This window comes from Suncus etruscus, chromosome 17 (assembly GCF_024139225.1).
Source record: "Suncus etruscus isolate mSunEtr1 chromosome 17, mSunEtr1.pri.cur, whole genome shotgun sequence".
In the NCBI taxonomy this organism is placed as follows: Eukaryota; Metazoa; Chordata; class Mammalia; order Eulipotyphla; family Soricidae; genus Suncus; species Suncus etruscus.
Window position 1 is genome coordinate 1979603 of NC_064864.1, and position 26798 is coordinate 2006400.

A 26798-nucleotide genomic window follows, 5' to 3' on the forward strand; every position below is an offset into this window, starting at 1 on the left:
GATAAGGAGATTCAGAATTACAGTACTATCGACCATTTTTCAAATTGTCTTGTTTTTTTTTTAATGGCACTTTTAGGGGCCAGATAGCATGGAGGTAGGGCATTTGCTTTGCATGCGGAAGGACGGTGGGTTGAATCCTGGCATCCCAGGCGGTGCCCCGAGCACTACCGGGTATGACCCCCCCCACCACCAATAATAAAAATAAAATGGGCACTTTTAAATGGGGGACAGAGAGAACAGTGGGTAGAACATTTGCCTAGCACAAAGCTGACCCATGTTCAATACCGAGCATCATGTATAATCCCTGAGCCTGCCAGGTGTGATTTCTGGGTAGAGAGCCAGGAGTACCCCATTACTGGGTGTGGCCCCAAAATTCACAATGTCTGTCAAAGGCAAGACTGGAGCAGTGGTGCAAGCGCTTGCCTTGCACGCACTAACCTAGGACGGACCAGGCATTCCACATGGTCCCCCAAGCCAGGAACGATTTCTGGGTGTAAAGCCAGGAATAATTGGGCATCACTGGGTGTGGCCCCAAAAAAGAAAAAAGGCAACTCTTAGTTTTTATTGTAGAAAATCGGCGAATCCTAAAGATCATTGAAAAGTATTTGAAAGACACCTATAGGTCGTATAGGGCCAGCCAGAATGACAGCCTTGCATGACTCAGGCCCAGGTTCGATGCTGGCGTTCTCTATGGTCCCCCAAGCCTGCCAGTAGTAACCCCTCAGCACCACCAGGTGTGGCCCAAAAATTAAGAAAATAAAGGCATGTTGCTTATATCCTAAGTAAAATGCTGACCTATTAAATGACGAGCACGTTAATTCAATACGTATCCTGTTACACTGGTGCCTTAAGTGGGTGAAGCTGAAGAGATCACAACAGCATTAAATGCTAATTGGGGGACAGAGGGGTCTGAGCAAAGTGGTGGGCCATGGGGTGTGCTGCCGACCATGTTTCCAGCCCCTCCGTGCCAGTTTTGAGTCAGGCCAAGATGACATTCCATCCCTTCCTTGCCCTTTTCCCACCTGACGCGTCCTGTCCTCTTAGACGTACACTGAGTATCTTGTCGCTCAAGCCTTTTAAAATCTGCACTACCAGGATTCACTGGAGCGGTCACATGTCTATCAGTGGTCCTCAAACTATGGCCCGCGGGCCACATTTTGTATTTGTATCTGTTTTGTTTCTTCATTGCGAAATAAGATAGATGCAGTGTGCATAAGAATTCGTTCGTAAGTTTTGTTTTTACTATAGTCAGACCCTCCAATGGTCTGAGGGACAGTGAACTGGCCCCGTTTAAGAAGTTTAAGGACCCCTGATAGATGTTAACAGGTTTTGGGGCCCGTGCGGTGCTCAAAGCTTTTCCCGACTGTTCTAAGGGGCTCGAGGGACCACACATGGAGTGCCAGGGACGGAACGAACCCAGGTTGAGCACACGCAAGGTAAGAATCATAGCTGCTTCACGATTTCTCCAGCCCCCTTCCCGTTTGGGAGTTGGGGGGGACCCGAACTCTTGAACCTCTCCATTTCCACCATTTCCTGTGGTGTGCTTTTCGGTACTAACTGGTAATAACCCGGTACACAGGTACAAAAACCTGCAAGGTTTCGAGACTAACCAATGTAACAGGAAAAAGTCAAATGACAATTTTAATAGACTTTGAAAACAGTGTACAAGTATAAAACACTGGTTTTGTATTTCAAAAGTTGGAGGAAGAGATCCAGTCATCAAACAGTCTACAAAACATATGCCGGTAGATTACATAAAAGACTATGTACAATATAAAAAGAGCTGAAAACAGTCTTCACTGTAAAAATAATTTAAAACAAAGTTTTCGATTTAAAATATCATCTATAGCACATACACACATCATGCAAACAGAAAGCTAAATGCACTGCGTTCTCTGTAGAATAGCCAGATAAAATTCAGATGAAGTCGAGATATCGAAGGTAGGAAATGGCCTTTCGCTGAAACCTGTCTCTTCTGGTAGTCACAACAGTCCCAGGTCGCGTTCATGCTTCAAGAACAGCCGGATTTCAAACCTTTTTGGAGCTGTAATAAATAACTAAAGCGACGTGAAAATACTTTGTCATCTGGTAGTGATATGGAGAAAGGTCTGGAAAGTAAAACTGCCTACTGTGCACTTTCCGTGAACTTTTTGAGAGGCTAGAAGCTTCTGGAGCTGAGCAAGTCAACTGAGTTTTAAGGCAGGCTAAGCTTTTAAATAAAGACACGTTCCTCACAGGGATTCGTTTCATCCATTAACTATTCTTCATCTCCGTAACACTAAGCTAGGAGTTTGGCATTTATTCCTCCACCTCTTCCCCACAGGAGATGCACTTCTGGCTGAGGTAGGGTGAACTCCTCCTCACTTTGGAACCATAATCAGGAGCTGTTGCCCGGTCGTTAAGGGAAGGAAAGAAAGCAACAGTGCAAAACATCACACTCACTCTCCCAGCTGAAGTACCTTTAGCTTAGCTCCGTAGACTTTGCATCTTCGCATCTTGGCAGTTTCATACTCGTGGGAAGGACCAACGCAAGCTCTACCACAGTGACAGGTATTATTAAAACAATGGAAGGAAAATACTCTCAAAGCTAAGGGGATCTGAGCAGGCACTATTGTTCTCTAAAGCCATCCAAACATTCCGAAGCATTTATTTGTTTTGCAGTCTGGTTTTATGAGCCGAGAGAGACATTCCCATCTGTCCACAGGAAGTACAAAAGCCACCACCCGACAGTACAGCGTGCCTCAAACGCTCGGCACCGAGGCTCACTCGAGCCGCGACCGAGGGCTCCCCACACGCTGACTTCCTTCCACTCACATTGCACGTCAGGTTTTTAGAAAGTTAGCTGCCACAAGTTTTGGAAAATGCCAGTGTTTCAAAATAAGTCGTTATGCGAACAATGAAGCACAAGGTTAGCAGAGCAGAGCTCTGAGGATTTCAAACCATTCATGTTACAAAGGAAAGTGTGAAAATACCATTCTTTGGTCTAGATAAGCTGTTCCCTTTCCATTAACTTAACATTCCCATGGCTTTTGGATAACTTTAAAACGGTGGAACTCACTAAGCAAAAAATATATATTTACATATTGATGTATCATACAATGAAGCTTTAAAAGAAAAATCTTTAACCAACAGCTGATTAAAAGATACTTAGTACCTTTGTTGTCTTAAAAAAAAAGTTAGTGTTGTGTGTACAAGTACAGAAATGAAGTTAAAAATTAAAATTATTTCGCCAGTTTATAAATATCACACCTTTCAGGTTTCCTTGTTCTATCGAGTTCGCGAGTAAACATTCGTTTTGACATGCTCAAGGTCCTAATGCTGGTGGAGCAATTCCTGTACCCGACAACAATCACATTAGGATTTATCTGCTGGATAGTTTATGTCTGTCGGTGCCTCTTGCACGGGCGTCGCCTCGTGAACAGCCTCGTGATCAGCCTCGTGATCGGCCCCGTCAGCCTCCAGTCCGTTGTCCCCGGCTCTCTCGTCGGCCTCGACTTCGACGTCGTCCTCCAAGCCGTTGTAAAACTCCTCGATCTCGCTCTCGTCTTCCAGGGGCTCTCCCAGGCTCGGACTCTGGTAGGTGCCGCTCTCGCTGTTGCTGCCGCAAGAGCTGGAGGACAGCGCGTCGTCCTCCGAGTCTGAATAGACCTCGGCACCGTGGAAGATGTACCGGTTCGGTGGCAAGAACAGGTACTGATTACCTGGAACACAACAATGACCAACAAGAACGGTGAGCCTTTTCCAAAAGGACATTCCAGACTGACGGCAGAAGGTTCCAGCTCAGCCAGAGCATCTGTACTGAGAGGTTACTATGGAGGGGGAAAAGCGGCTCTTCCTGAGACGCTGTGCTACTTTTAAACACAAGCTCTAGAAACCCGTGAGGTCACGAATCTTCTTCGTTCTGCCAAACGCCCTGTAAGAGCAAGTAATGACCTCCTCCCTCCTCTTCCTGATCTGGGGTCCACCCCTGACCTTGCACCCTCCTGGCCACCTATTTCACTGACCCCAGATGTCTTACTCTTTAGGAACAACATTCAGCCTCTGAATACTAAAGTTATTTTTAAAAATCCTATTTTACGGGGCCAGAGAGAGAGCACAGTGGCAGGGAGTTTGCCTTGCATGCAGAAGGACGGTGGTTCGAATCCCGGCATCCCATATGGTCCTCAGAGCCTGCCAAGGGTGATTTCTGAGCTTAGAGCCATAGTAGCCCGAGTGCTGCCGGGGATGACCCAAATGCCCCCCTCCCAAAAAAGGTCCCATTTTGCATTTACGCTCACAAGAACAGTAATGGCTAACTGAAGTATGTTTTCATACAGAATGATTTTTGGGCCACAACCAACAGTGCAACGGGGGCTAATTCTTTTTGTTTCCCCTGGTTTTTGGTTTTTGGGTCACACCTGGCAGTGCTCAGGGACCATATGGGATGCCGAGATTCAAACCACCAACCTTCTGCATGCAAGGCAAACGCCTTACCTCCATGCTATCTCTCTGGCCCCGTGTGTGTGTGTGGGGGGGGGGGGGGGAGCTAATCCTGGTAGTGCTGTGGAAGGTGGCTCAAGCCCAGGCTCCCAACGCAGGTCTTATGATCGTGCCACACATACCTGTTCTGGCTTTCAAATTTCCTATCGCATCATTGCCCAAACTCAACCACCTCTAAGAAACTTCTAGCAACCCCATTTCTCTTAAATTTTTGGCCCATGCTTCTGATCATGAATCCACTCTGCATGAAGAATTAAAAACACTAAGAATTTTACCATTCCCCCGTGCGCAGGAGTACAACACAGGATGCTGCCTTGCACCCAACATACCTGGTCCAGCAAGCCCCACCTGGAATGGCCCCTGAGCACAGGAAGCCTTTGAGAGCTGCTGGGTGTAAACCCCCCAAAAAACAAAACTAATGAATGAACCCTCCTTTTAAACCTTGACCTCACAACCAAATGAGTGGGAAAAAGTTTAGCCCGTTTGGTTTCGACATTCCATTAGCCTCAGACAGAGCGAGAAACAGCGACAGCGAACAGGCTCCTCCTTTGAGGCCACAAGTCTGGTGGGGCCAGAGCACAGAAGGGGCGGCATTGGCCTTGCACACGGCCAGCCCGAGGTTCAATCTCCGGAATCCCTTTGGGTGCCTGGAGCCTGCCACGCTGCAGGGTGTGGCCCAAAGTTCAGTCCAGGTTTGATTTCCCCACCCCTGCAAGGGTCCTGAATTACAGAAGTGTCACAAAAGCAAACCAAAAAGAAAAAAGTTATAATATAAATAACTTGACTCAAGACAAATTTGAGGGCAGAACAAAGGCAAAGTATTCCACACCAAAGGGACCTTTCAAAATCCAACCTAATCACTCCCCTCTTCCAAGCACTATATTCTACTTTTTGACTAGCTATAATACTTACCATGGAAAAAGCTAAAGATTTATTCAGCAAAAGATGAAATTCAGTTCTAGTATATCACCGGAACAATGTGTTTTGGGGCTAGACCTAGCAGCACTCGTATCCTGGGCCTGCCGAGGAGCGTGGATGCCAGGGATTTGACCAGTTAGCCAGAGGCAAGGCCAAGTGCCTCCTCCCTCCCCCCCCCCCCCCCCCCGCCTCCATCGGCCCTCTTCAGGTTTTTGGGCCATTCAAATCACTACAAGCAATGTTGGGAGACTATGTGGGACGCTAGGGTTCCATCTTGTATAAAATTTTGTCATGGAAAGTAGGAAAATAGGACTTAGTAGCAGCTTGTTGCAATTAGATAGCCTGTGGTTTCAATGTATGGGGTGTTTGGAGGCTGGCTTTCGTTCTGCAGTGCCAAGGATAGCTAGCACCTACGGCCTCACACATACACGCAAGAGCAAGAGCTCTTACAGATCACAAACATTAAATTTGCACATTGGACATGTAGGTCCTTCTTAGAAGAGGACTGCTGAGGAGCCAGAGCAATAGCACAGCAGTAGTACATGCTGGTTTCGATCCCCGGCATCCCATAAGGTCTGGGATTTCTGAGCGCAGAGCCAGGAGTAACCCCTTACGATCTGCGGTGTGACTCAGTCCCAGCTGGGCTAGGACAGGTGTGTGTTGTGCCATGCAATGGAAGTTTCATGTCCAGGCTGAATCTCATCTTGAGCGCTGGGACAGCATCTAACCACTCAAGCCTGAACTGGAATACTCAGTTTTGGGGGAATGAGGGGTGGAGTGGGGGAGTGCATTATGCCCAGGAGTGCCCAGGAGGAGTATTTGAATCATCAATTCTACTTGTTTCGTATTTTTGGTGACCTAATAAGAAAGACTGCTGAAATTTTTGGTGTTTTGTTTTTGGTAAAACTGGTTTTGTTGCACCTGTTCACCTCAGTTCTGTTTCCTGGAACCTCGTGCCAATGCCAAGTCCTCAGCAGGGAAGCCCCAAGAGCCAAGTCTGACTGGAATCCAAGGTTACCTATCCTCAGAAACAGGATTTTCAGTGGTGCCAGGGATCGAATTTTCAGCAGGGTCATTAAGTTAGTGTTCATAAGAACGGTAGTAAAAAAAAAAAAAAAAAAAAAGAGGTCAAAACAACCCATCTTGGAGCTGGAGAGATAGCAGGAAGTGGAGCGTTTGCCTTGCATGCAGAAGGATAGTGGTTCGAATCCCAGCATCCCATATAGTCCCCCGAGTTTGCCAGGAGCAATTTCTGAGCGTAGAGCCAGGAGTAAACCCTGAGCGCTGCCGGGTGTGACCCAAAAACAAAAACAAAAAAAAAAGAAAAGAAAGAAAAACCCATCTCCAATTAAGAACACAAATTTCGAACATCTTTTCTACCAGATAAAGTAATTGCAAGAGCACAAAATTCCCCAGTTTGTACCATCTGGTTCCCTAGAACTGCACAATAAGCAGCACATTTAAAATAATAAATCATTTCTTCCCAGGCCATGCAAAACACTGTTATGTTCCTGGAACTTATTCTCAACCTGGCCATTTCTATCAACTAGCTAACCTGCCGAAGCTGCTCATTTTCTTGTTGCAGACATGTTGTTAAAGAATCACACTTCAAAGGTCCAGACAGCCCTCCTTCCTTCCTTCCTCCTTCGATCCCTCCTTCCCTCCCTCCCTCCCTCTCTTACCATCAAGCCGCTTGCTGATCTGCTCCTTCGCCAACCTGGCGGGCCAGCACTTTCTCACTGTCTCAGCAACAGCAGTCCTTTCGTTTTTCTCCACGGTACTGGGGCCGACATTCTTCATCTCGGGGCCCTCCAACTGCTCGCTCACTGTCTCGGAGCTCCGAGCAGAAGTCTGTACAGCCTGAGGCTTCTCTTCCACGACCCCCTTTGAGACCGACGCAGTCAGCTCTTCCATACTGCTCCTTATTGCTTGGTCTAAAATGGCACCGATGACGGCCGGATCCGGTAGGACAGTTCTTTCTGGTGACGTGGACTCCTCAGAAAGATTAAGAGGAGTGGGTGGTAACTCTGACAAGTGAGTCAAATCTCTTTGTGGTCGTGGAGGCTTTTCAGTAATTTCTGAAAGCTTCACGGGGTTGCAGCACAATTTGGCGTATTCGCCCCCCAACCGATGACACAATTCATTAATGATGACATCACAGTCTCCAAGCAGCTCCACGTCAAAATGCAGATGAGGCAAAGGCTCCCGATTGATCAAGATCTGAGGCACTTCGTGGGGTATGGAACCTAGAAACAGCAGAGAGTTAAGATTAGGAAAAAGAGAAAACGAGAGAGCAGTTCACGAAGCCACAACAGAAGCATCAGGCGACAATCCCACCTGGTCCCCAGCCAGGGAGAAACCTCTTGTGAAGAACACAGGGTTCACCCACACTCTGGTTTATGATAGTGAACCAAGCTGTCAAAGGACAAAGCAGCTGAGCTGTTTGAGATTCTGCTCCGGGCCTGGAGAGATAGCACAGCGGCGTTTGCCTTGCAAGCAGCCGATCCAGGACCAAAGGTGGTTGGTTCGAATCCCGGTGTCCCATAGGGTCCCCATGCCTGCCAGGAGCTATTTCTGAGCAGACAGCCAGGAGTAACCCCTGAGCAATGCTGGGTGTGGCCAAAAAAAAAAAAAAAAAAAAGAGAGAGAGAGAGAGAGAGAGATTCTGCTCCGATCCCCTGGCTTTCTCTTCGGCTTTTCCAGTCTGTGCCTGGAAATTTCCTGGTCTATATAATGGGAATGACAGTGCCCATACAAGAGGCAAACATTTCTTACCATACTGAAACCTCCTGATAAAGAGTCTGCGACAACTCAAACATAAAGGAGCCATAAATTTAATATTTGTGTTTAAGGCAAGTTTTTCTATATTGCACTTTAATAGAATCTCAAGGCAGATTGAGTTATACTGGTCTTAACTTTTGGAATAGGAAAACAAAAATGAGAGCAGGAGTTGGAGTATCCCCTCCTCCTCTGGCAACCTAATTTAATTGCTAGCATAAAGGTCTAGTTTAATTCTCTAAATCTGTTAAGTTCTAAGATGGATAAGGATATTCTCTCCTGTCCTTCCTTGACCTTTCTTGAGGCAGAGGGAAGGGGAGTGGGGAGGGTTAAGCCGCACCTGCAGTGCTCTGGGGACCAGATGCCAGGGATCGATGGGGCTCAGATGTGTGCAAAGCAAGCACCTTAAAGCCTGCACTGTGTCTGACCCAAGCCAGTTCCCAGCCCTAAATTCCTCTTACAAGCCTTCATTACATATCTACCAAGCAACACATTTGGTTATTGAACCTAACACCAATTAATTTTGAAAGAAAGTGCAACAGCTATGCAAACTGAATTATCCCACTGAAGGGGTCGTGGTTCATAAACATTAGGATTTGACTTGACTTCTGTTTTTACCTTCATAAGGAAGTAAAGTTTGGCTCTCTGCCACTTTGGGGGTTTTTGGACCACACCGTGAACACTTGGGTGACTTCTGGCTCTGCACTCAGGAATCACCCTGGGGGACCGATGGGGCACTAGAGACTGACCTAAGTCAGCCACGTTCCTGACAAGCACAGTACCCCAGAAACAAGAGTCCAATCACTCGGGGCTATTTACTGACCCGCAACCCGTAGCAACGGACATCCAGGCCCTCCAAGTATCCCGACTTACTCGGAATCAGCGCTACTGGTCTCACTTTCAGGGAAGACCCAATAACAATGAGGAGATCAACTTCGTCTTTGTCGTATTTCATGGCTCTGTGGAACTGTTCGGGTAGATTTTCACCGAAAAAGACAATTTCCGGTTTCATGATGGCCAGCGGCTCGTCAGCGGGGCATCGAGGACAGCGGGGAACCACCTGCAGGGGCCACATTTGGGTGGATGTGGAAGGAGAATGGGAAAGCCATGTTAAATAAGCTGCATCCGTGTTTCGAAGAACCTTTTCAGAATTCCCAGGGAGATGAAAAGTTGTGGTACTTAACCACCAAGGAAAACTGGATGTGCCCGAAGTCTGCTTTCAGCCTCAAACAGTATTTTCATCTGTTTTCATGTGTTTGCGGAGTCACAGTCCTCAACCATTTTTCCACCAAGGCCCTCTCCTGACTTTGTCTATCCTGTACCTCCCATATAAGAGTCTTAAATGCAAGTAGTGGCCTCCCCGATTATAAAATGTTATACCCGTGTCCCACCTGGAATATTCTGGAGGCTCATGGGGGACAAAATGGCCACTGGGACAGACTACCTGTTGCATGAGTGAAACCAAGAGCACTGCAAATGCGCTTTGGGAGAAGGCCAGGCCATTGTAGCACTGGTTTATGTTGGGACAGTCACTAGAAATTTTTTCTCCTTGGTCTCCTATTGATAGTATTGTATGCAATAGTTTATATATGCGTAATATCCATCTTGTATTGTGACCTTGATACTGCCCTACAAAGCTCATTTCTAATCTTTTACTGCCTCAGTCCCAACCCTATTTCCCCCCATCTTCCCATGTAGGTGCAGCTCATGACATGAAGCTCACCACATAGAGTGATGAGTATAGTTAGAGAAATAACTACACTGAAAACTATCATAACAATGTGAATGAATGAGGGAAGTAGAAAGCCTGTCTCAAGTACAGGTGTGGGTGGGGTGGGGAGGAGGGAGATCTGGGAAATTGGTGGTGGGAATCTTGCACTGGTGAAGGGGGGTGTTCTTTACATGACTGTAATCATACAACTACAATCATATTTGTAATCACGGTGTTTAAATAAAGATAATTTTAAAAAGTTATTAAAAAGCTCTTAGGCCTATCCACAGAATTCCCAAAACTAACTCTGGATCTTTCCAACACTTCTGTGGGGATGAGGGTGTGGGGAGGGTTTAAGAAGCAGAAGGAATGACAAAGAAAAGAAAGCACAATTCTCAAATGTGTGACAAAATTACCTGGTTGAAAATATCTCCACGAACGGCTTCACAGTCCACTTTGTACTTACAAATCAGGCAAGATGCTGTGGCAAAGGACCCTGAAAGCAATAGGTGCCAAGTGTTACGAAGGTATTTTCCACACACACTTGTTCAAGCTTTAGAATACCAGAGAGAGCAGGGAAATTTTTAAGACCCTCTGCAGGAGAATCGAGGGATGGGTCGTGTCTACACAGTCATGCATCTCAGGATCATATGTGATACATATATGCACAGACGAGTGAATCTAAACCTCAACTGACTTACACGGCGGTTTTTAAAAGTTTAGATACACCGGGGCCAGAGCAATCGTCTGGTAACAGAGGGCATCGGCCTTGCTGTCTGTGGCTGACATGGGTTTGATCCACAGCAACACCGATATTCCCACGAGCCCTGCAAGAGGAGCCCTGAGACAGAGCCAGAGCCAGGAGTAAGACCTGAGCACTGCCAAGTGTGGATCCCAGATCAAAAAAAAAAAAAAAAAAAATCGAAGTTTAGATGTAAGAAAATGGCTGGCACAAAGCTGAAATCACCAAGAAGGGAGGCTAAAGGGGCCGAGAGAAGAAGCCGGTGACCTGGGACACTGAAGAAGGGCACAGTGGGCAGCTAAAACGTGCCTTTAGTCGGGGAGTATACTCGGGGAATATTTTTGAAAGAAGCCAATCCCTCTGGCTTCAAAAACGATGTCATTCACAGATCCGTACAGATAATGCTGCTTTGGCTATTACCCGACTAACAAGAATAAGCTGCAGTTCATAATCCAAAAGTGCATCAGTATCTGATGACACGCGTCTGCACTTTTCGTCTAGAACCAATCGGATAACGTGATCAATAACAGAGCCTGATTCTTCCCTGCTGGCCGGCAGCCTCCTCTCCACCTGGTCTGGGCCCAGGCCTCTGGCTCACAGGGCAGGCAGGCAGGCAGGCACTCCACCTCAGCCTGCTCTCAAACCCAGATTTCATCCCTGGGAAGCTAAACGGACACAGAAGCACTCACTGACCATGGCACTGAATTATCCTCTGGATTCCTGCAACCTGTTCCAGTGTGTCTATGTTCTGCGTATAGTTGCGAAGAAGTTTTCCTTCCTTATCCGACAAGGCTATGAATTTGTGGCACAGAGATGGTTGAAACTGTCCAGGATATATTTCCTATATGACACAAATGATAGAAACATAGATTATTTAAAAAAAAAAAATCAGTGAAGCACCTTGTATTTAAGTATGACAAGCAAAAATTTACTTGTGATCACCCCACATGTAAATGTTTTTAAAACGCACATGCACTTTTATGGCTTTAGATCGCCTTGTCTGCTGCTAAGAAATATTATTATGTGTTACAATCTCGGGACTTGAGGGACAAAGTAATTGTACATGGATTCTGTTTTATTTATCTTAATGTTCTTTGGCTGAAAGTTCAGATATCAGCAAGGGGACTTCAGAGAATTATGTTATGGGTGATTGTCCTTCCACTGTAACGTCACCTTGTCCTCTTTCTTTGCATCTTTGTTCTCATAATTAAAAAAAAGTACATGCACATCTCAAAGCATCTAGCTGGGTACAACACACACCTATAAAGATTGCTGCAATATGTACATGACTTGACAACCGGTGAGTGTTGGTCCCTGAGGAAAAAGATATGATTGAACCACCAAAGTATCTAATAAGAACTTAGAGATATCTTGATAAACTCACAAGAAATACACACCTTGTGATATATCAAAGTTTGGCTGGCTGTAAATTCAGGGATTTCTTAAAAAGGGAAACAGAAAAAAAATTTAAACTCCAAGTTATCAGAAGTTTGGTGATCTCTCTTTTAAAGATTAAAAAAAAAAAGCACTGTCAACATACTAATTTTTTTAATTTATTATAAATATCAACCTGTTGGGAGTTAATTAAGGTTCAGTCCTTACCAAAACAAAACTGGTTTCCTTCCACTGCAAAGGCACATACTGGTATAGTGCAGAGTTGCTGGATGATGTGTGTGTGTTTTTCCCCCCAAATAATGCTTCAATGCTGTTTCTTCTTTAAAAAACAAAGAATTCAGAAATACACTTAAATTATCAACTCTGGTCTTCTCAACTGTTGACTGCTGTTAAGTTTTGCTTAGCAAGGAACGTTTCTCATCTACTTTCTTCCTTAGGGCCATTCATTAGTCTCCAACCTGTTTTAATTCCAGCAAAAGGCCAGACACTGCCAAAACCAATAAAAGGGGACTGGCTATAGAAATATCATACACTGGGGCCGGAGAGATAGCATGGGCGTTTTGCCTTGAATGCAAAAGGACGGTGGTTCAAATCCCGGCATCCCATAGGGTCGGTCCCCCGAGCCTGCTGGGAGCGATTTCTGAGCGTAGAGCCAGGAAGAACTGAGTGCTGCCGGGTGTGATCCAAACAAACAAACAAACAAACAAAAAAGAATCTAAACCAGGAACCAGAGAGATAGCATGGTCAAAAGGTGTTTTCCCAGCATGCAGAAGAACAGGAGTTGGAACCCTAACACCCCATATGGTCCCCTGAGCCTGCCAGGAGCTAAGCGTAGAGCCTAGAGGAACCTCTGAGCGCTGCCGGGTGTGATCCCCCCAAAAAGAAAAGAAGTATCATACACCCCTCACAGTGAAATATGTAGCCATTTAGTATGAACGTGGCTAATCTAGACACAGTGACCTAGAAGATGGTCCATTATGGATGTAAAAAACCAAGTCGGGCTGGAGCAATAGCACAACGAGTAGGGCATTTGCTGATCCAGGGAAGACAGTGGCTCGAATCCCAGCATCCCATATCGTCCCCCGTGCTTGCCAGGAGCGATTTCTGAGTGCAAAGCCAGGAATAAACCCTGAGTACCACCGGTGTAACTCAAAAAATAAATAAATAAAACAAAAAAAGGGCAACTAAATCACCAATGTGTAGTTTTGTTTTTGTTATTAAGCAAAAATGGAAAACTATGCACATACATATAATAACAACAAGTCAAGAAGAACACAAGCTATCAACAGGCAGAGAATTTCCCTTATACGTGGCTTGATTTGATTCTTTGCTTGTTTGGGGTCCTACTCGGCTCGCTCAGGGCATAACTCCTGAACCTGTCTCAGGCTCAAGCCTCGGTCAACCACTTGAAAGCAGCACCCACCAGCTGCACCATTGCTCCAGCCCCTCATTTCACCACCAGAAGCCTGCAATCCTGTGCTCTAGCACTGGAGTCAGAACCCTGGTGCTGTGTGGCCTATCTTTAAACCTGTTCGGTATTTCCAATTAAAGATTACAAGAGGGTCAGAACAATACAGAACAGTACAGAGGAAAAGGCTCTTGTCTTGCAGCAGCTGACCCAGGTTCAATTCCCAGAATCCCATCGGATATCCCAATTCTTCTTTGTGTGTTTGTTTTTGGGTCATCACAACCAGCGGCACCCAGGAGTTACTCCTGGCTCTGTGCTCAGAAATCACTCCTGGCCGGCTTGGGGTCCATATGGGATGCCGGGATTCAAACCGTTGGTCCTAGGTTTGGGTGTGTGCAAGGCAAATGCCCTACTGCTGTTATCTCTCCAGCCCAGAAGAATACAATTTTGGGCAAAAAGAAAATGCAAATCGATCTCACATGTCCACATGCTGAAAATCTAGTATTTAAAAAATCCAAAATCAGACAAGAGCCATAGCACAGCGAGTCGGGCATCTTGCCTCTCACACAACTGAATCCTAGCATTCATTTCACATGGTCCCCTGAACCTGCCAGGAGTAATTTCTGAGTAGAACCAGGAGTCACCCTTGAGCACTGCCGGGTGTTGCCCCCAAACAAAAACTAAAACAAAACCATCCAAAATTCTGCGTCATACTCAAAATGTGTCGTGAACCTCATGAACTTTGCCAATGCAGAAAGTGTGTGTGTGTGTGTGTGTGTGTGTGTGTCAGTGTGAGAGTGTGCGCGCTCGCAAGTGCAGAGCTAATTACTATTAAGGCCCACGAAAAACCTGCTCCAGACCCCTGCTTTCTTCACAGGATGCCTTGCTCAAGTGCATTTACATTCCTAGGAGTAATCACGGGATCTCACTAAGCAGCTTAAAGTAGTCATAAATATAAGAACCGTGTCTTTGAATATACCGTATGCTCAACGACACCCTCACCCCAGCAACTCAGGGGTGGCAAAAAATAAATAAATAAATAAATAAATAAATAATCCAACTAAGCTTACAGTCTTTTTCCCATGTGTTCCTGATTACTACATTTCCCCATGTGCTTTGCAAAGAAATTTAGTCTATACTTAGGAGTTGTGAAGGCCCACCCGAACATGTTTACTTTTCTCCCAAAATACAGAATTGACAGCAAAGGTCTTGTAGGTGTTGAAAACATGCCAAGACAAACAAGCTCTAACTCCCTATGGTGTGTTATATCCAGCTCTGGAAAGCGATCCCCCACTGGTCTTCCAAATCATCCAACAGTCCCACCAGAACCAGGATGCTAAAACTGGCCATTTTCCCTCATGTCATCTGGTGATTCAGAAAAACCAGAGAAGCAGCTCACAGGGTTGGGAGGACATATGAGGGTAGCATGGAGGCTCCCCAGGACTGAGCAGCACCTCACAGGGCCAAAGCACTGCAAGCTGACAAGACTGGAAGCACCCAGTGGCCCCTGAGCACTGCTGGGAAAATAAAAAACAGTCCCTTTAGCCAATGCAATGTGACCAAAGTGAGGCAACGCGACCATCATCGACTAATAGATAAAATGCAGCTAAACATTTTTGGGCGACTGAAAGATTCAAAGTTCTCAGTAAACGGACAAATTCAGGGGTTTTATTCAAGGAATTAAGTCGTGTCCAGAAGTGCTGGCGTCACTTCCAGCTCCTAGCCCAAGAGCCAGCCAATTCAAATGAGACCAGGGCCAGATGCCATGCTCTGCACCCGAAAACCCAGATTCAATCCCCGGCAGAACGAGCAAACTTCTACAGGGGAGAACCCCCCAAAACAAGGGAATGAATACCAATTGTTCTGAGCTCACAGAGCTTCTGTTTATGATTGCTAAGTGCGTATGGTTACCCCTTCGATTAAAATCCAGGTACTTATAAAAATCAAGATTTCAACTGAAGAATAGTCATGAAATATAAAAGGTACTTTCAGGTACACTCATCTTCAGCAAGAACATTTTTACGGCTTTCTTTAAGACTCTAAGGTGAAAAACATCTCGAATGAATTTTAAACTTGAACCCAGAAGGTCCGACCACTCCCCCCATGTTTCAGGAAAAAAAACTTAGTGGCTCCTTAAAAAAAACCTAAAAGGGAACAGAAAGCACCCACACCTCAACTGCAACTGAAAAAAACTACAACTGTCCCCAGGGTCATCCCCGTGCCCTCTGGGGGGAGGCATTGCTCACTTTGGCACAGCTGCAGGGGAGAAAACTTCCCAGGAGCTACGCTGGATCTGGAGATCTGGAGATCTAACTGGGCAGCCGGCCACACCTCACACTTCTCACTTCCCTCCTGGCTCTGGGTCAGAGCCCAGTCACCAATCCAACGGTTAAGTAAGAGTCTTGCTAGTTATAAATGACACTATCGCATTCTTATCACTTAATTTTCTTCCACAGGTTTCCCAAAGCTGGGATGTCTTCCACACTCACAGATCTCACCTCATGAGCGTTCTGCAATCACCCGTGCCTCGTGGGTGTGAAGTGAACAACCAAACCCTCAAACTCTCAGCAGAAAGCAACCCAGACCAGCATGCAAGTTCAGACCCCTCAACCCTCATCACACCCTTCAGGCACCTTTTCCTATCTTAAAATCTGCCTACTGGGAGCCAGAGATAGCCAGAGCAGAGAGGTTCAGGTAAGGCACTTGCCTTGCCTGGAGCTAACCCCAGTTTGAACCCCAGCCAGCCCAGCATTCCCCAAGCACCAAGCTAGGAGTAGTCCTCAGCACTGATGAAAGGGGAGGGGAGGGGAAGGGAGAGAGGGGGGGGGGCAGGTCATTATAACAAATTTTTCAAAATTAAGGCACAGAGTTGGAAATGGTGGAAGGAAACGGGCCCTGGGCAAAGTCATGGTGCTGCAACTCCATTCTGCAAGAAGGCCTACCGTGAGTGATTATAAACCACAGCGCCTAAAAATAAAAATTTTAAATGGAAGCTGTATTTACTTTCATTACGATCCCATCTCTTTTTTCGTTTCCGTTTTGGGCGACACTCCATGCACTCAGAGTACCCCTGGGTCTGCCAACGGAATCACCCTGGTGGCATTTGGTGGAACCATAAGGGATGCTGGGGATCAAATCCAAGTCAGCTGCAGGCAAGCTAAGGCTCCAGCCACTGCGCCACTCTCCGCAAGGCTAAAGAGCTCTGTGTATGAGGGTTTGCAAATATGGAGAATATAAAATTGTCTCTTGAGAATAAGCTCAATCTTAAAATGGAAAAAATTAAATGATTAAAAAAATGATAAGGGCCAGAGGGATAGCACAGTGGGTAGGGCATTTGCCTTGCACACGGCCAACCAGGGTTAGATCTCTGACATCCCACATGATCCCCAACACCTGCCAGGAACAATTTCTGAGCACTGGGCCCAGAATAACCCCCTGAATGCCACCAGGTGCAGCCCAAAACTCAAAATAAATTAAGTAAAAGTGACATGAAAATAAAACCCCATTCTGGAAAAGTCTTCACTTTACTCTGTAATGCTAGCACCCAACTTACTAGAAAATGAATATCAGCATTAAAAACATGTACAAGAGGACCCAGAGAGATAGCACAGCAGCGTTTGCCTTGCAAGCAGCCGATCCAGGACCAAAGGTGGTTGGTTCGAATCTCGGTGTCCCATATGGTCCCCCGTGCCTGCCAGGAGCTATTTCTGAGCAGACAGCCAGGAGTCACCCCTGAGCACCGCCGGGTGTGGCCCAAAAACCAAAAACATGTACAAGAGGGACCGGAGTGGTGGCGCTAGAGGTAAGGCCAACATCTGCCTTGCGCGCACCATTCTGGGACGGACAACGTTGGATCCCCCAGCATCCCTGATGGTCCCCCAAGCCAGAAGCAATTTCTGAGCTCCTAGCCAGGCGTAATCCCTGAGCGTCAACAGGTACGGTCCAAAACAAAAAAAACAAACAAACAAACAAAAAAAACCTGTACAAGAACAATGTCTTTTTGATTAAGAGGCCAAAGGACCGAGAGAGTCCACGCATGGTACCTTTGCGAATTTGAAGAAGGGTCTTGGGTCTTTCCTGAAATACTCAATATCAAACATCGCTTGAGGATCCGGAAGGTCGGGGAAGTCCACGGCAAGGCGCGCGTAAATGCCACCTCTGGACCTGAAGTCGGGGATCCCGCAAGATACAGACACCTGAAACAGAGATGGCGCATGTTGTACTTCTCCCTCTGCCTTTATTAGCTCAGATAGGGAAGGTCAGAAAAAGATTGTAGTTCGAGACTTTGGGGCATCAGAAACCGCCCAATTTCTAACTTCAAACAGAAATACAACAACCTAAAAACAGAAAATTAAAATCTATTGCATAATCCATTTGGAACAGTAAGGAACTTTAAGTTAGGAATAAAATTTTCAGTACTTGGGGCCGGTGAGGTGGCACTAGAGGTAAGGTGTCTGCCTTGCATTCGCTAGCCAAGGAAGGACAGTGGTTCAATCCCCCTGCGTCCCATATGGTCCCCCCAAGCCAGGGGCAATTTCTGAGTGCTTAGCCAGGAGTAACCCCTGAGCATCAAACGGGTGTGGCCCGAAAAAAACAAACAAATTTCAGTACTTGGTTGGAGAGCTCAACAGGCGGAGCGCATCCCCGACTCCCAGAGTCCTGAGTATGTTCCCCAAGCACCCCAAAAAAGAGCCGTACATGCTCAGCACAGAAAAACCCACAATATCCAAGGTGTGTCTGTAAAACACTGAAAGACAGAAGCATTCTACCAACAAACAGCAGCAAAATGCAAGGTGACTGAGGACGCCTTCAATTCCTTAAACTCAAAACACAGGCAAGAAATGATAGTTATGGGGGACAGAGTGGTACAAATGCTAGCCAAGGACGGACTGTGGTTCAATCCCCGGGTGTCCCAAACGGTCCCCCAAGACAGGAGAGGATTATGGGTGAGGTGGCTGAAGTATTTTAGAGCAGCCTCCTTCAAACCATTTATTTATTTTTGGTTTGGGCCCACACTGTGGTGCTCAATGCTTACTCCTGGCAGGCTGAGGAGAACACAATGGGTACTGAGGACCGAACTTGGGCCACATGCAAGACAAGCGTTTGACCTGGTACTCTCTCCAGCCCCTTCTTCGATCTTTGAACACCAGCACATGTACTGTGTCCTGTCTACTGGCCCTGGGCCTCCCGTTACCCTTGTACACTGCGGCAGCCCAGTGCTTTCCCTGGACACCAGTCTGCAGGCCATCGGCTTAGAGAAGGGTCACACGCCACATCGCTGGCATCCTGAACATGAGCGGGGGTAACCCTGGCCATCATTAAGAGAGCCTGGTGGCTCTATCTCCTACAGTAACTGGTGCCCCACATAATTTCCTGCACCACAGCCAGATGTGTATGAGTGCTACAGAAAGGAGAGAATTCCCCTCACTCTCCAGTAATCCACAAGCCGCCAGGACTGAATGCCAGGAGTGATCTGAGCCGCAGAGCCAGAAACAAGTTCTGAGCATCAGTGGGTGTGGCCCATAAAGAATAACAGATAAAATTTAAAAATGAATTAAACGAACTAACTTAAGTCACATCTGACTGGCCAAAGTGATGATCAATTCCCTTCATCATTTTAGAAATGACAACACTGGGCCTGGAGAGATAGCATGGAAGTAGGACATTTGCCTCGCATGCAGAAGGACGGTGGTTCGAATCCCGGCATCCCATAGGGTCCCCCGAGCCTGCCCGGAGGATTTCTGAGCGAAGAGCCAGGAGGAACCCCTGAGCGCTGCTGGGTGTGCCCAAAAACCAAAAAATAAAAAAAGAAATGACACCATTGAACTCAAAATCATAGAATTTGGTCTATGCTCTGGTCACTAGTAAGTAAACACTGAATATTAGATATACAAAATGCAATGAACAGCCTTCAATAGTTAACTGTGACCCTAAATTGGATTTTGTGAATTTGGGGACTTGGGGAACATTCAAGGGCACTCAGGAATCACTCCTTGATAATTGGGGGACCATTTGGGCTGCCAGGGATCAAACACAGGCCAGCCGCATACAAGGTAGGGGCCGGAGAGATAGCATAGAGGTAAGGCATTTGCCTTTCACGCAGAAGGTCACTGGTTCGAATCCCGGCATCCCATATGGTCCCCCGAGCCTGCCAGGAGCTATTTCTGAGCAGAGAGCCAGAAGTAACCCCTGAGCGCTGCCGGGTGTGACCCCCCCCCAAAAAAAAAAAAGGCAAAGCACCCTACCCTCTGCTATCTCTCTGGCCCCCTCAAATGCCAATCTTTCAATCCTACCCTAAGGCACCAAATACAATCTGAATCCTCTGAGACTCCTTTAGGAGCTGAATAGTAGTATAATTCTGTTTTGTTGGGGTGGGGGGGATACTTGGCGGCATTCAAAAGGTTGCTTCTGGCTCTGAATTCAGAGAATTTTATGCGTTGCCAGATAGTAAACCTGGGTTGGCTGTACAACGCCTTTCCACTGTCTTATCTCTCCTGTCCTAGTTTTGCCTGTTCCACTCACCTAAAAAACAGAAGTAAATTTAAAAAATTGTTTTTTGGTTTTTGGGTCACACCCAGGGGCACTTGGGCTACTCTTGGCTGGCTTGGGGGAACCACATAGGATGCCAGGATTTGAACCACTGTCAGTCCTAGGTTGGCTATGTGCAAGGCAGATGCCATACTGCTGCGCTATTGCTCTGACACCGACAATTAGGTTTTTTTTTGTTTTTGGGTCGCACCCAGCAGTGCTCAGGGGTCACTCCTGGCTCCATGCTCAGAAATCGCTCCTGGCAGGCTCAGGGGTGCTGGGATTTGAACCACCAACATTCTGCATGCAAGGCAAATAAATGACTTACCTCAATGCCATCTCTCCAGCCCCTAAGCCACTATTTTTAAGGTTATTAAAATTTTTTAAAAATGAGTTGCTGCACCATTTCCTCTATAGCAATTTCCAAACAAGTGTTCATTAGCATGTTCATTAGCATTCTTCTACACTAGAGAAAACATTGAACCTTTTTTTACCAAAAAGAAAAAGAACATTCCCACATTGCGCTTTTAACTAGCGTTAGATCTTACATACCCCAGCTCCAGTTAGAACGATTATTTTTTTGCACTCTTGCAGTAATTTCACAGCATCTTCAATGGTGTTAATATCTTTCCTTTTTTTCCTTTTTGGTGGCTCTGAAAGTATATTGATCACAATCTGCCACAGCGTCATGTCATCCAATTCAGGTGGAGGGATGGTTTCCGGCAGTAAGTCTTTCAGAATCGTCCGAGGGTCGGTGCCGATCATGAGGTGCTGCTGAACAAAGGCATACGGACCTGTGTGCAGAGAAAGGAAAATTAGGTCAAGTTCACTGGCAAGGGACTCAACCTTTTGGTTTTTCTTTTTTTTTTTTTGGCTTTTGAACTATACCCAGTTGCCCTCAGGGGTTCCTCCTGGCTCTACAACACTCAGAAATTGCTCCTGGCAGGCTCAGGGGACCATATGGGATGCTAGGGTTTGAACCCAGTCAGCCACAGCCCAGGCAAACTCCCGGCTGTGGCCACTACCACTCTGGCCCCTAAATTAACTATTTCTAATTGAAGGCTTTCTTTACCGAGTTAGAAAATACAACCTAAAGATATTTTCATGGGACTAGAGAGCAGGGGTTGGGCCTTGCATAAAGCTGACCTACACTTGAGCCCCGACATTCCAGACGGTCTCCCCAACTCCACCAGGAGTAATTCTTAAGTGCAGAGCCAGAAGTAACCCGAGCATTGCCAGGTGTGGTACAAACACAAAAACAAGTTATTTTCATTTTCTCCTCATCTTCAGAGATAACGGTGTTTTGTCTACCAAGGATGGGAGATTAGGGAGATCAAGGCAGAGTTGGGTCTGTGCATTAAGGTGAAAGATAACAAGTATGGATTCTTTCGTTATCAAAACCAAATTCCTTGGCTAAAATGGTTAATTTAAAGTACGTGCAAAACATGTCTACAAATGAATCCAAGGAAGATTTCACTGTGCCACTTACCAGTACAGAAAGTTAAAAGAGGGCCCGAGAGACAGTACACAGCTCGGGGACAGTGGGCATGCTCTGCATGCTAGAGACCTGCTAAGTCCCGAGCACCACCAGCTACCCCAGCAAGGCCAAGCAGCGACCCTAAATAATGGAAAAGGTGGGGCCTGAGTGATAGCACCGCAGGGAGTTTCCTGCACGGGGGCCAGAGGACGGGCCCAGGTTCAGACCTCGGCACCCCATATGGTCCCTTGAGCCTGCCAGGAGCGATTTCTGAGCCCAGAGCAAGGAGTAACCCCTGAGTACTGCCGGTGTGGCCCAACCCCCCCCCCCAAAGTGAAAGGTATAGGCGACCTGCTATAAAAAGGAAACTTATGCATAGCTACAATTTCTTGTAGTAATAATCTTCGGGGGTGGGGGGAGGTGAGGAAGGTGTGGGTCATACCTGGGGGTAGCTGCCTGCAAGGCAAGTGCGTTACTCAACCCCTTCACTATTTCTCCAACCCCCCAGTTACACCCTTCAATTTGATCTTAATCTCACACCATGAAAAATACCATGGTGTCATTTTGAACCTTATTCATTTTTAGTCAGAAGGGACGAGGATATAGCTAGAAGCAGTTGCATTGCATGTCTGAGGTTTGGATCCCAGGCAACACAGAACAAGAAAAAAAGAGAAAAGCAATCAGGATGCAGAGACCATCTATCTAGGAGCTAAGGCGCTTGCTTGCAAACAGTCCCTTCTGGCTCGATGCATGACAACACACATGGTCCAGAGCACAGGGTGTACTCCTAAGTAGGAGTCAGGAGTCATCCCTGAGGGTGACTCCCAGCTCTACTTTCGCCCCATGCCCTGCGTGAACTTCTTGGTTTGTGTTCCATTTAGGAAAATACACACTGCTATGCTCTGTGCTCAGGGGTCACTCCTGGTAAGAACCAAAGGAACATATAGGATGTTGAGGATTGAACCCAAGTTGACAGTGTATAAGAATACCCTAACCCCAGCCTCCAAAGAATTATTACTAAGTTTCCTACCTGAAGAAAATCATATATGTATATATGTGTATGTATATATATTTATTATCAGAGACAAAGGAGAAACCAAATATCACTACATTTTAATAACTAAAGCATGTTCAAAGAATGAGAGCTTATTACTAAGATTATTTCCAAGTGGCTACATTAAATTTGGCATAAAATCTGATGGTGGGGCCAGCACAGTGGCGCTAGATCTGCCTTGCCAGCGCTAGCCTAGGACGGACCGCGGTTCTATCTCCTGGAGTCCCATATAATCCCCCAAGCCAGGAGCGACTTCTGACCGCGTAGCCAGGAGCAACCCGAGCATTACCAGGTGTGGCCCAAAAAACAAAAAAACAAAAAAATCTGATGGTGGGGGGCTAAGAGCAATAGCACAGCAGGAAGGGCATTTGCCTTGCACGCGGCCAACCAGGGTTGGATCCCCAACATCCCATATAGTTCCCAGAGTCTGCCCAGGGTAATTTCTGAGCAGAGTCAGGAGTAACCTGAGTACTGCAGGGTGTGGCCTAAAAACAATAAAACGATAAAATCTGACCGTGTGCTCTATTTTAGAATATTATCTGACAAGGATATTGTTTGAGTGGTAGCACATACGCTGCAAGGTTCCAGACCCTGGATGTACTCCATCCCCACAAACCCCACAGAACTCTCTCTCCTCTTTGTCCTCTTTCAAATATACTTAGAAACCTAGAAAACAGTTCTCAGGCTTAAGAGAGTACCTGCCTTCGGAAACCTATGGTCGCAAGTTCCAATCCCTAGTGCCCCACACGAGCCAATTATAACCCAGCAGCTCTGCTCCCTGATTTCTCGTGCCACGTCCTTTCCACTCACGCTGTGCCAAGGGTGTGATTCTTGGAGAGAAGGAAGGAAAATCGTACCACTTCTGCGAGCAAGCACTGCAGTGAGCTTGGCGGGGAGACAGCCCTAGCCTGTGCGCCTCACCTGGGAGTGTGCACAAAAGCTGAGCGCTGTGGCTGGGAGTGTAAGTACTGCACCTGCTAAAGAAGCCCCGACAAGTGCAACTGAAATGGAAGCTCCCCAGCCAGGCAGACATGTGACCTGGCCATCCCAATAATTCTCAACAGTGGGGGGGGTGGGGAGGCAAAGAGTGAAGGAAAGGAAAGTCTGTAGGGGAAGCCCTGGTGGCCTCCAGGGCAACTAGCTATGGTCATCCTTGTCCCTTGAACACTACAGGCCTGAGCCCTACTGAAGAGAGATAGCATGGAGGCAAGGTATTTGTTTGCCTTGCATGCAGAAGGACGGTGGTTCAAATCCCGGCATCCCATTTGGTCCTCAGTGCCTGCCAGGAGTGATTTCTAAGCGTAGAGCCAGGAGTAACACCTGAGCAGCACCAGGTGTGACCCAAAAACCAAAAAAAAAAAAAAAAAAAACCCAAAAAATTAAAAAGGGGTATAAGGGCCAGAAGGAGAGCACAATGGATAGGGCACTCGTTCCGCATACAGCAGACCCATAATCAATTCCAGGCATCCCATATGGTCCCCCCAACGCTGCCAGGACTTAACACCTAAGCAATGCTGGGTGTGGCCCAAAAACTAAAATATTAAAAAGGGATATGCTAAAAAAATAAAATAAACCAAAACACTTGAAACAGAAAAATTGCAATCTCTCTTCAGATGGTACAGTGAAAAGAACCTGATGTAAATAAGGACTGGTTGCAAAGTACCAGTGCCAGGTTTCATGAATCAGATCTGTTTAAAAACAAAGAACAATGCACTATATCTCATAAACATACATAAACAAGACAAACCAAAAAAGAAAAGAATTTGGAATTGGAACCATAGTACAAGTGGATAGGACGCTTGCCATGCACACGGCCAACTCAGGCTCTATCCCCGATCTCCATGTTCCCCTGAACCCTAAGCACAGAGCCAGGTGCGGCTCAAAAACACACAAACAAAAAGTACTTCCTTTCTAAAGTTGTGTGACACCAGTGCCAGGGATGCAGGTCAACTGCATCTCAGGTGGGAAGCCCTGGGTTGGATTCCCAGCATGGGCAGAAAAAGAAAAAAAGGAAAAAAAAAAACAAAAACGAAATTTTCTTTACTGTCCAGAAAATAAAGCTGTGACACCGTACCTATCCGTGGCCTGGGCGTCCAGTCACTAGAGCTGGCATGGGAGGCTCTATCATCTTCATCACTTTCACAGGAATGAAAGCCATTGGTGACTATCTCATCACCAAACAGAAGGTCATCTGCAAAAGAAACCAGAAGGAACTCAAGGCCACTGGCAAACAGGGTCTCCCTGTGGGATGGAGCTTGGGGAGCTCAGTGGGAGGGCATAGGCTGTATCTGTGAGGACCGGGGTCCCATCAGTGGCACCAAAACACGAACACCTGGAATGGTTGTACCGCGATGATTTTTCACTAAATGAAGCCCTCTCCGCTCATTCCTACTGCCCATGTAAAAGCTGGCTATGCCAGTTGCACGGACTGATCCCAGGAACAGTTATCATTCCGCACAAGAACCTAAAAAGTTTCAGTTCACCGAAACTCAAATGCAAAAGACAGTTATCTAATTAGGCAAAGTTCCTTCATCAGAAATCATGGAGCGCAGGAAACTTCTCAGAAATTCACTGTGAAAAGAATCATTCACCTTCACCTGGAGCAATTTTCAGTCCTATGACATTACATGCAGAGATAAATTCTCTGTATTGGCTCCCTCAAAGACCTTTCTTTTCTACCAGCCGACTCGAATGCACAAGCTGGTTTTCTTTCTATAAATGGGTACTCGTTGGATACAAGCAAATACTGATACAGAGGCATGCCTATGCAGGGCAGAAGCTCATCAGGTCAAAAAAAATCATAAAACCCTTTCAAGAGAAGAAAGAAAAGCAGCCTGAAGACTAGCTAAGGCTATGCCTCCCCTGCACCGCCCCCAACTCCCCAAGGCCAAGGAGACTGGGGCAGTGTGAGAGCTCAGTGATTTCTAATGAAGGTGGCTCCTTCCCTAGAGGGGAAGAAGACAAGCCACCAGTGCTAGGAATTCTCAACCAATTGTTATTAAGGGCTGGAGAGGGAGAGGGGGAGAGGGGGAGGGAGGGAGGGGGAGAGAGGGAGAGGGGGAGAGGGAGAGGGAGGGAGGGAGGGAGGGAGGGAGGGGGAGAGAGAGAGAGAGAGAGAGAGAGAGAGAGAGAGAGAGAGAGAGAGAGAGAGAGAGAGAGAGAGTGAGAGAGTGAGAGTGTGTGTGTGTGTGTGTAAATGCTTAGTGATGCGAGCACGCCTGCTGAACGCTGCCAAGTGTCAAGTCGCATTCCAGGACCATACACATGGTACTTACTCCAGAAAAGCACTGAAAGAACACGCTTAGAAACCACGGAACTCCCTCCTATCCTATGGGGACGGACTTCTAACGGCATCCCAGATAGAATGAGTGAATGAGTGAATGAATGAATGAATGTCACCTTTCCAATCCCCCGGGGGAGGGACACTTCTGGCTACGTGCAAATTCTTTCCAAGCTGACAAACCAAACAATCAATAAATAAATAAACCGTTGCAAAAACATCTCAGGGACCATTTCTGAGCGCTTAGCCAGGAGCAACCCCTGAGCATCAAACGGGTGTGGCCCCAAAATAATAAAGTCACACATTGCACGGGAGCCTGCGAAAAGGAGAGAAAGGAGGAGAAGTGCAGCAGAACAAAACCCGTGTAGCAGCCAGGTGCAGACGCTGCGTGCTGAGTGTTGAGGGTGCAGGGAGCGCGTTGCAAGGAAAAGGAGCGAGCCAGCCCTGCAACAGAAAGCGGGAAACACGCCAAGCGGTGAGGAGGGCCCCAAAGCCCGACCCAGGGCCAAGGGACCCCCCAGCCCCAGCCCAGCCCAGCCCCGGGAGATGCGCATCGCGGGCCCGCGCACCTCGGTACCCGATCGCCTCCGCGTCCGCGTCCCGGCCGCCCCGAGAGGGCCCCTGCGGGCTGGGCCCGGGGTCGGGGTCGGGGTCGGCTCCGGCCTCGTCCTCGTCCTCGTCCTGGGCCTGGGCCTGGGCCTGGGCCCGGGCCCGCGCATGCGCAGCCGCCGCCACATCCGGGGCCTCGCGACGCTCGCGCTGCTGCTGCGCCGCCGTCGTCGCCGTCGTCGCCGCCGCCGCCGCCGCCGCCGCCGCCGGGCTCCGGCTCCGGCCGAGGTGGAAGCCCAGGCCCAGCCCCGGCCCCGCGCCGTCCCTCCGCGCCCGCTTACGCAGCGGCTCCCCGGCCTCGGCCTCCCGCTCCTCCGCCGCCGCCAACGCCGCCGCCGCCGCCGCCTCCTCCAGCGCGGCCGAGGGCGCCGCGCCGCCGCCGGGCTGAAGGGCGAGCGCCGCCTCGTCCGCCATCTTCA

General features: G+C 47.4%; 1 protein-coding gene across 1 annotated transcript; it reads right to left on the reverse strand.

Moving 5' to 3' along the window:
- Positions 1-1615: 1615 nt before the first annotated feature.
- SIRT1 (sirtuin 1) lies at positions 1616-26798 on the reverse strand. Its single transcript, XM_049764557.1, has 9 exons — positions 26340-26798; positions 24565-24681; positions 20512-20753; positions 17475-17627; positions 11322-11469; positions 10303-10382; positions 9049-9235; positions 7080-7643; positions 1616-3701 (listed from the first exon to the last, which is right to left on the reverse strand). Exons 1-9 carry the CDS (start codon positions 26791-26793, stop codon positions 3355-3357), a joined length of 2292 nt encoding a protein of 763 aa, XP_049620514.1. The 5' UTR covers positions 26794-26798; the 3' UTR covers positions 1616-3354.

Bases quoted from the DNA above. Each gene is read 5' to 3' on its own strand.
- SIRT1 (XM_049764557.1), bottom strand. From the start codon at position 26,793: ATGGCGGACGAGGCGGCGCTCGCCCTTCAGCCCGGCGGCGGCGCGGCG. The intron at 10,383-11,321 runs GTCAGTGAGTGC...TATTGCTTTCAG, and splicing joins GAGGATAATTCAGTGCCATG to GGTCCTTTGCCACAGCATCT. The intron at 7,644-9,048 runs GTAAGTCGGGAT...TGCTGTTTCTAG, and splicing joins ACCAGTAGCGCTGATTCCGA to GTTCCATACCCCACGAAGTG.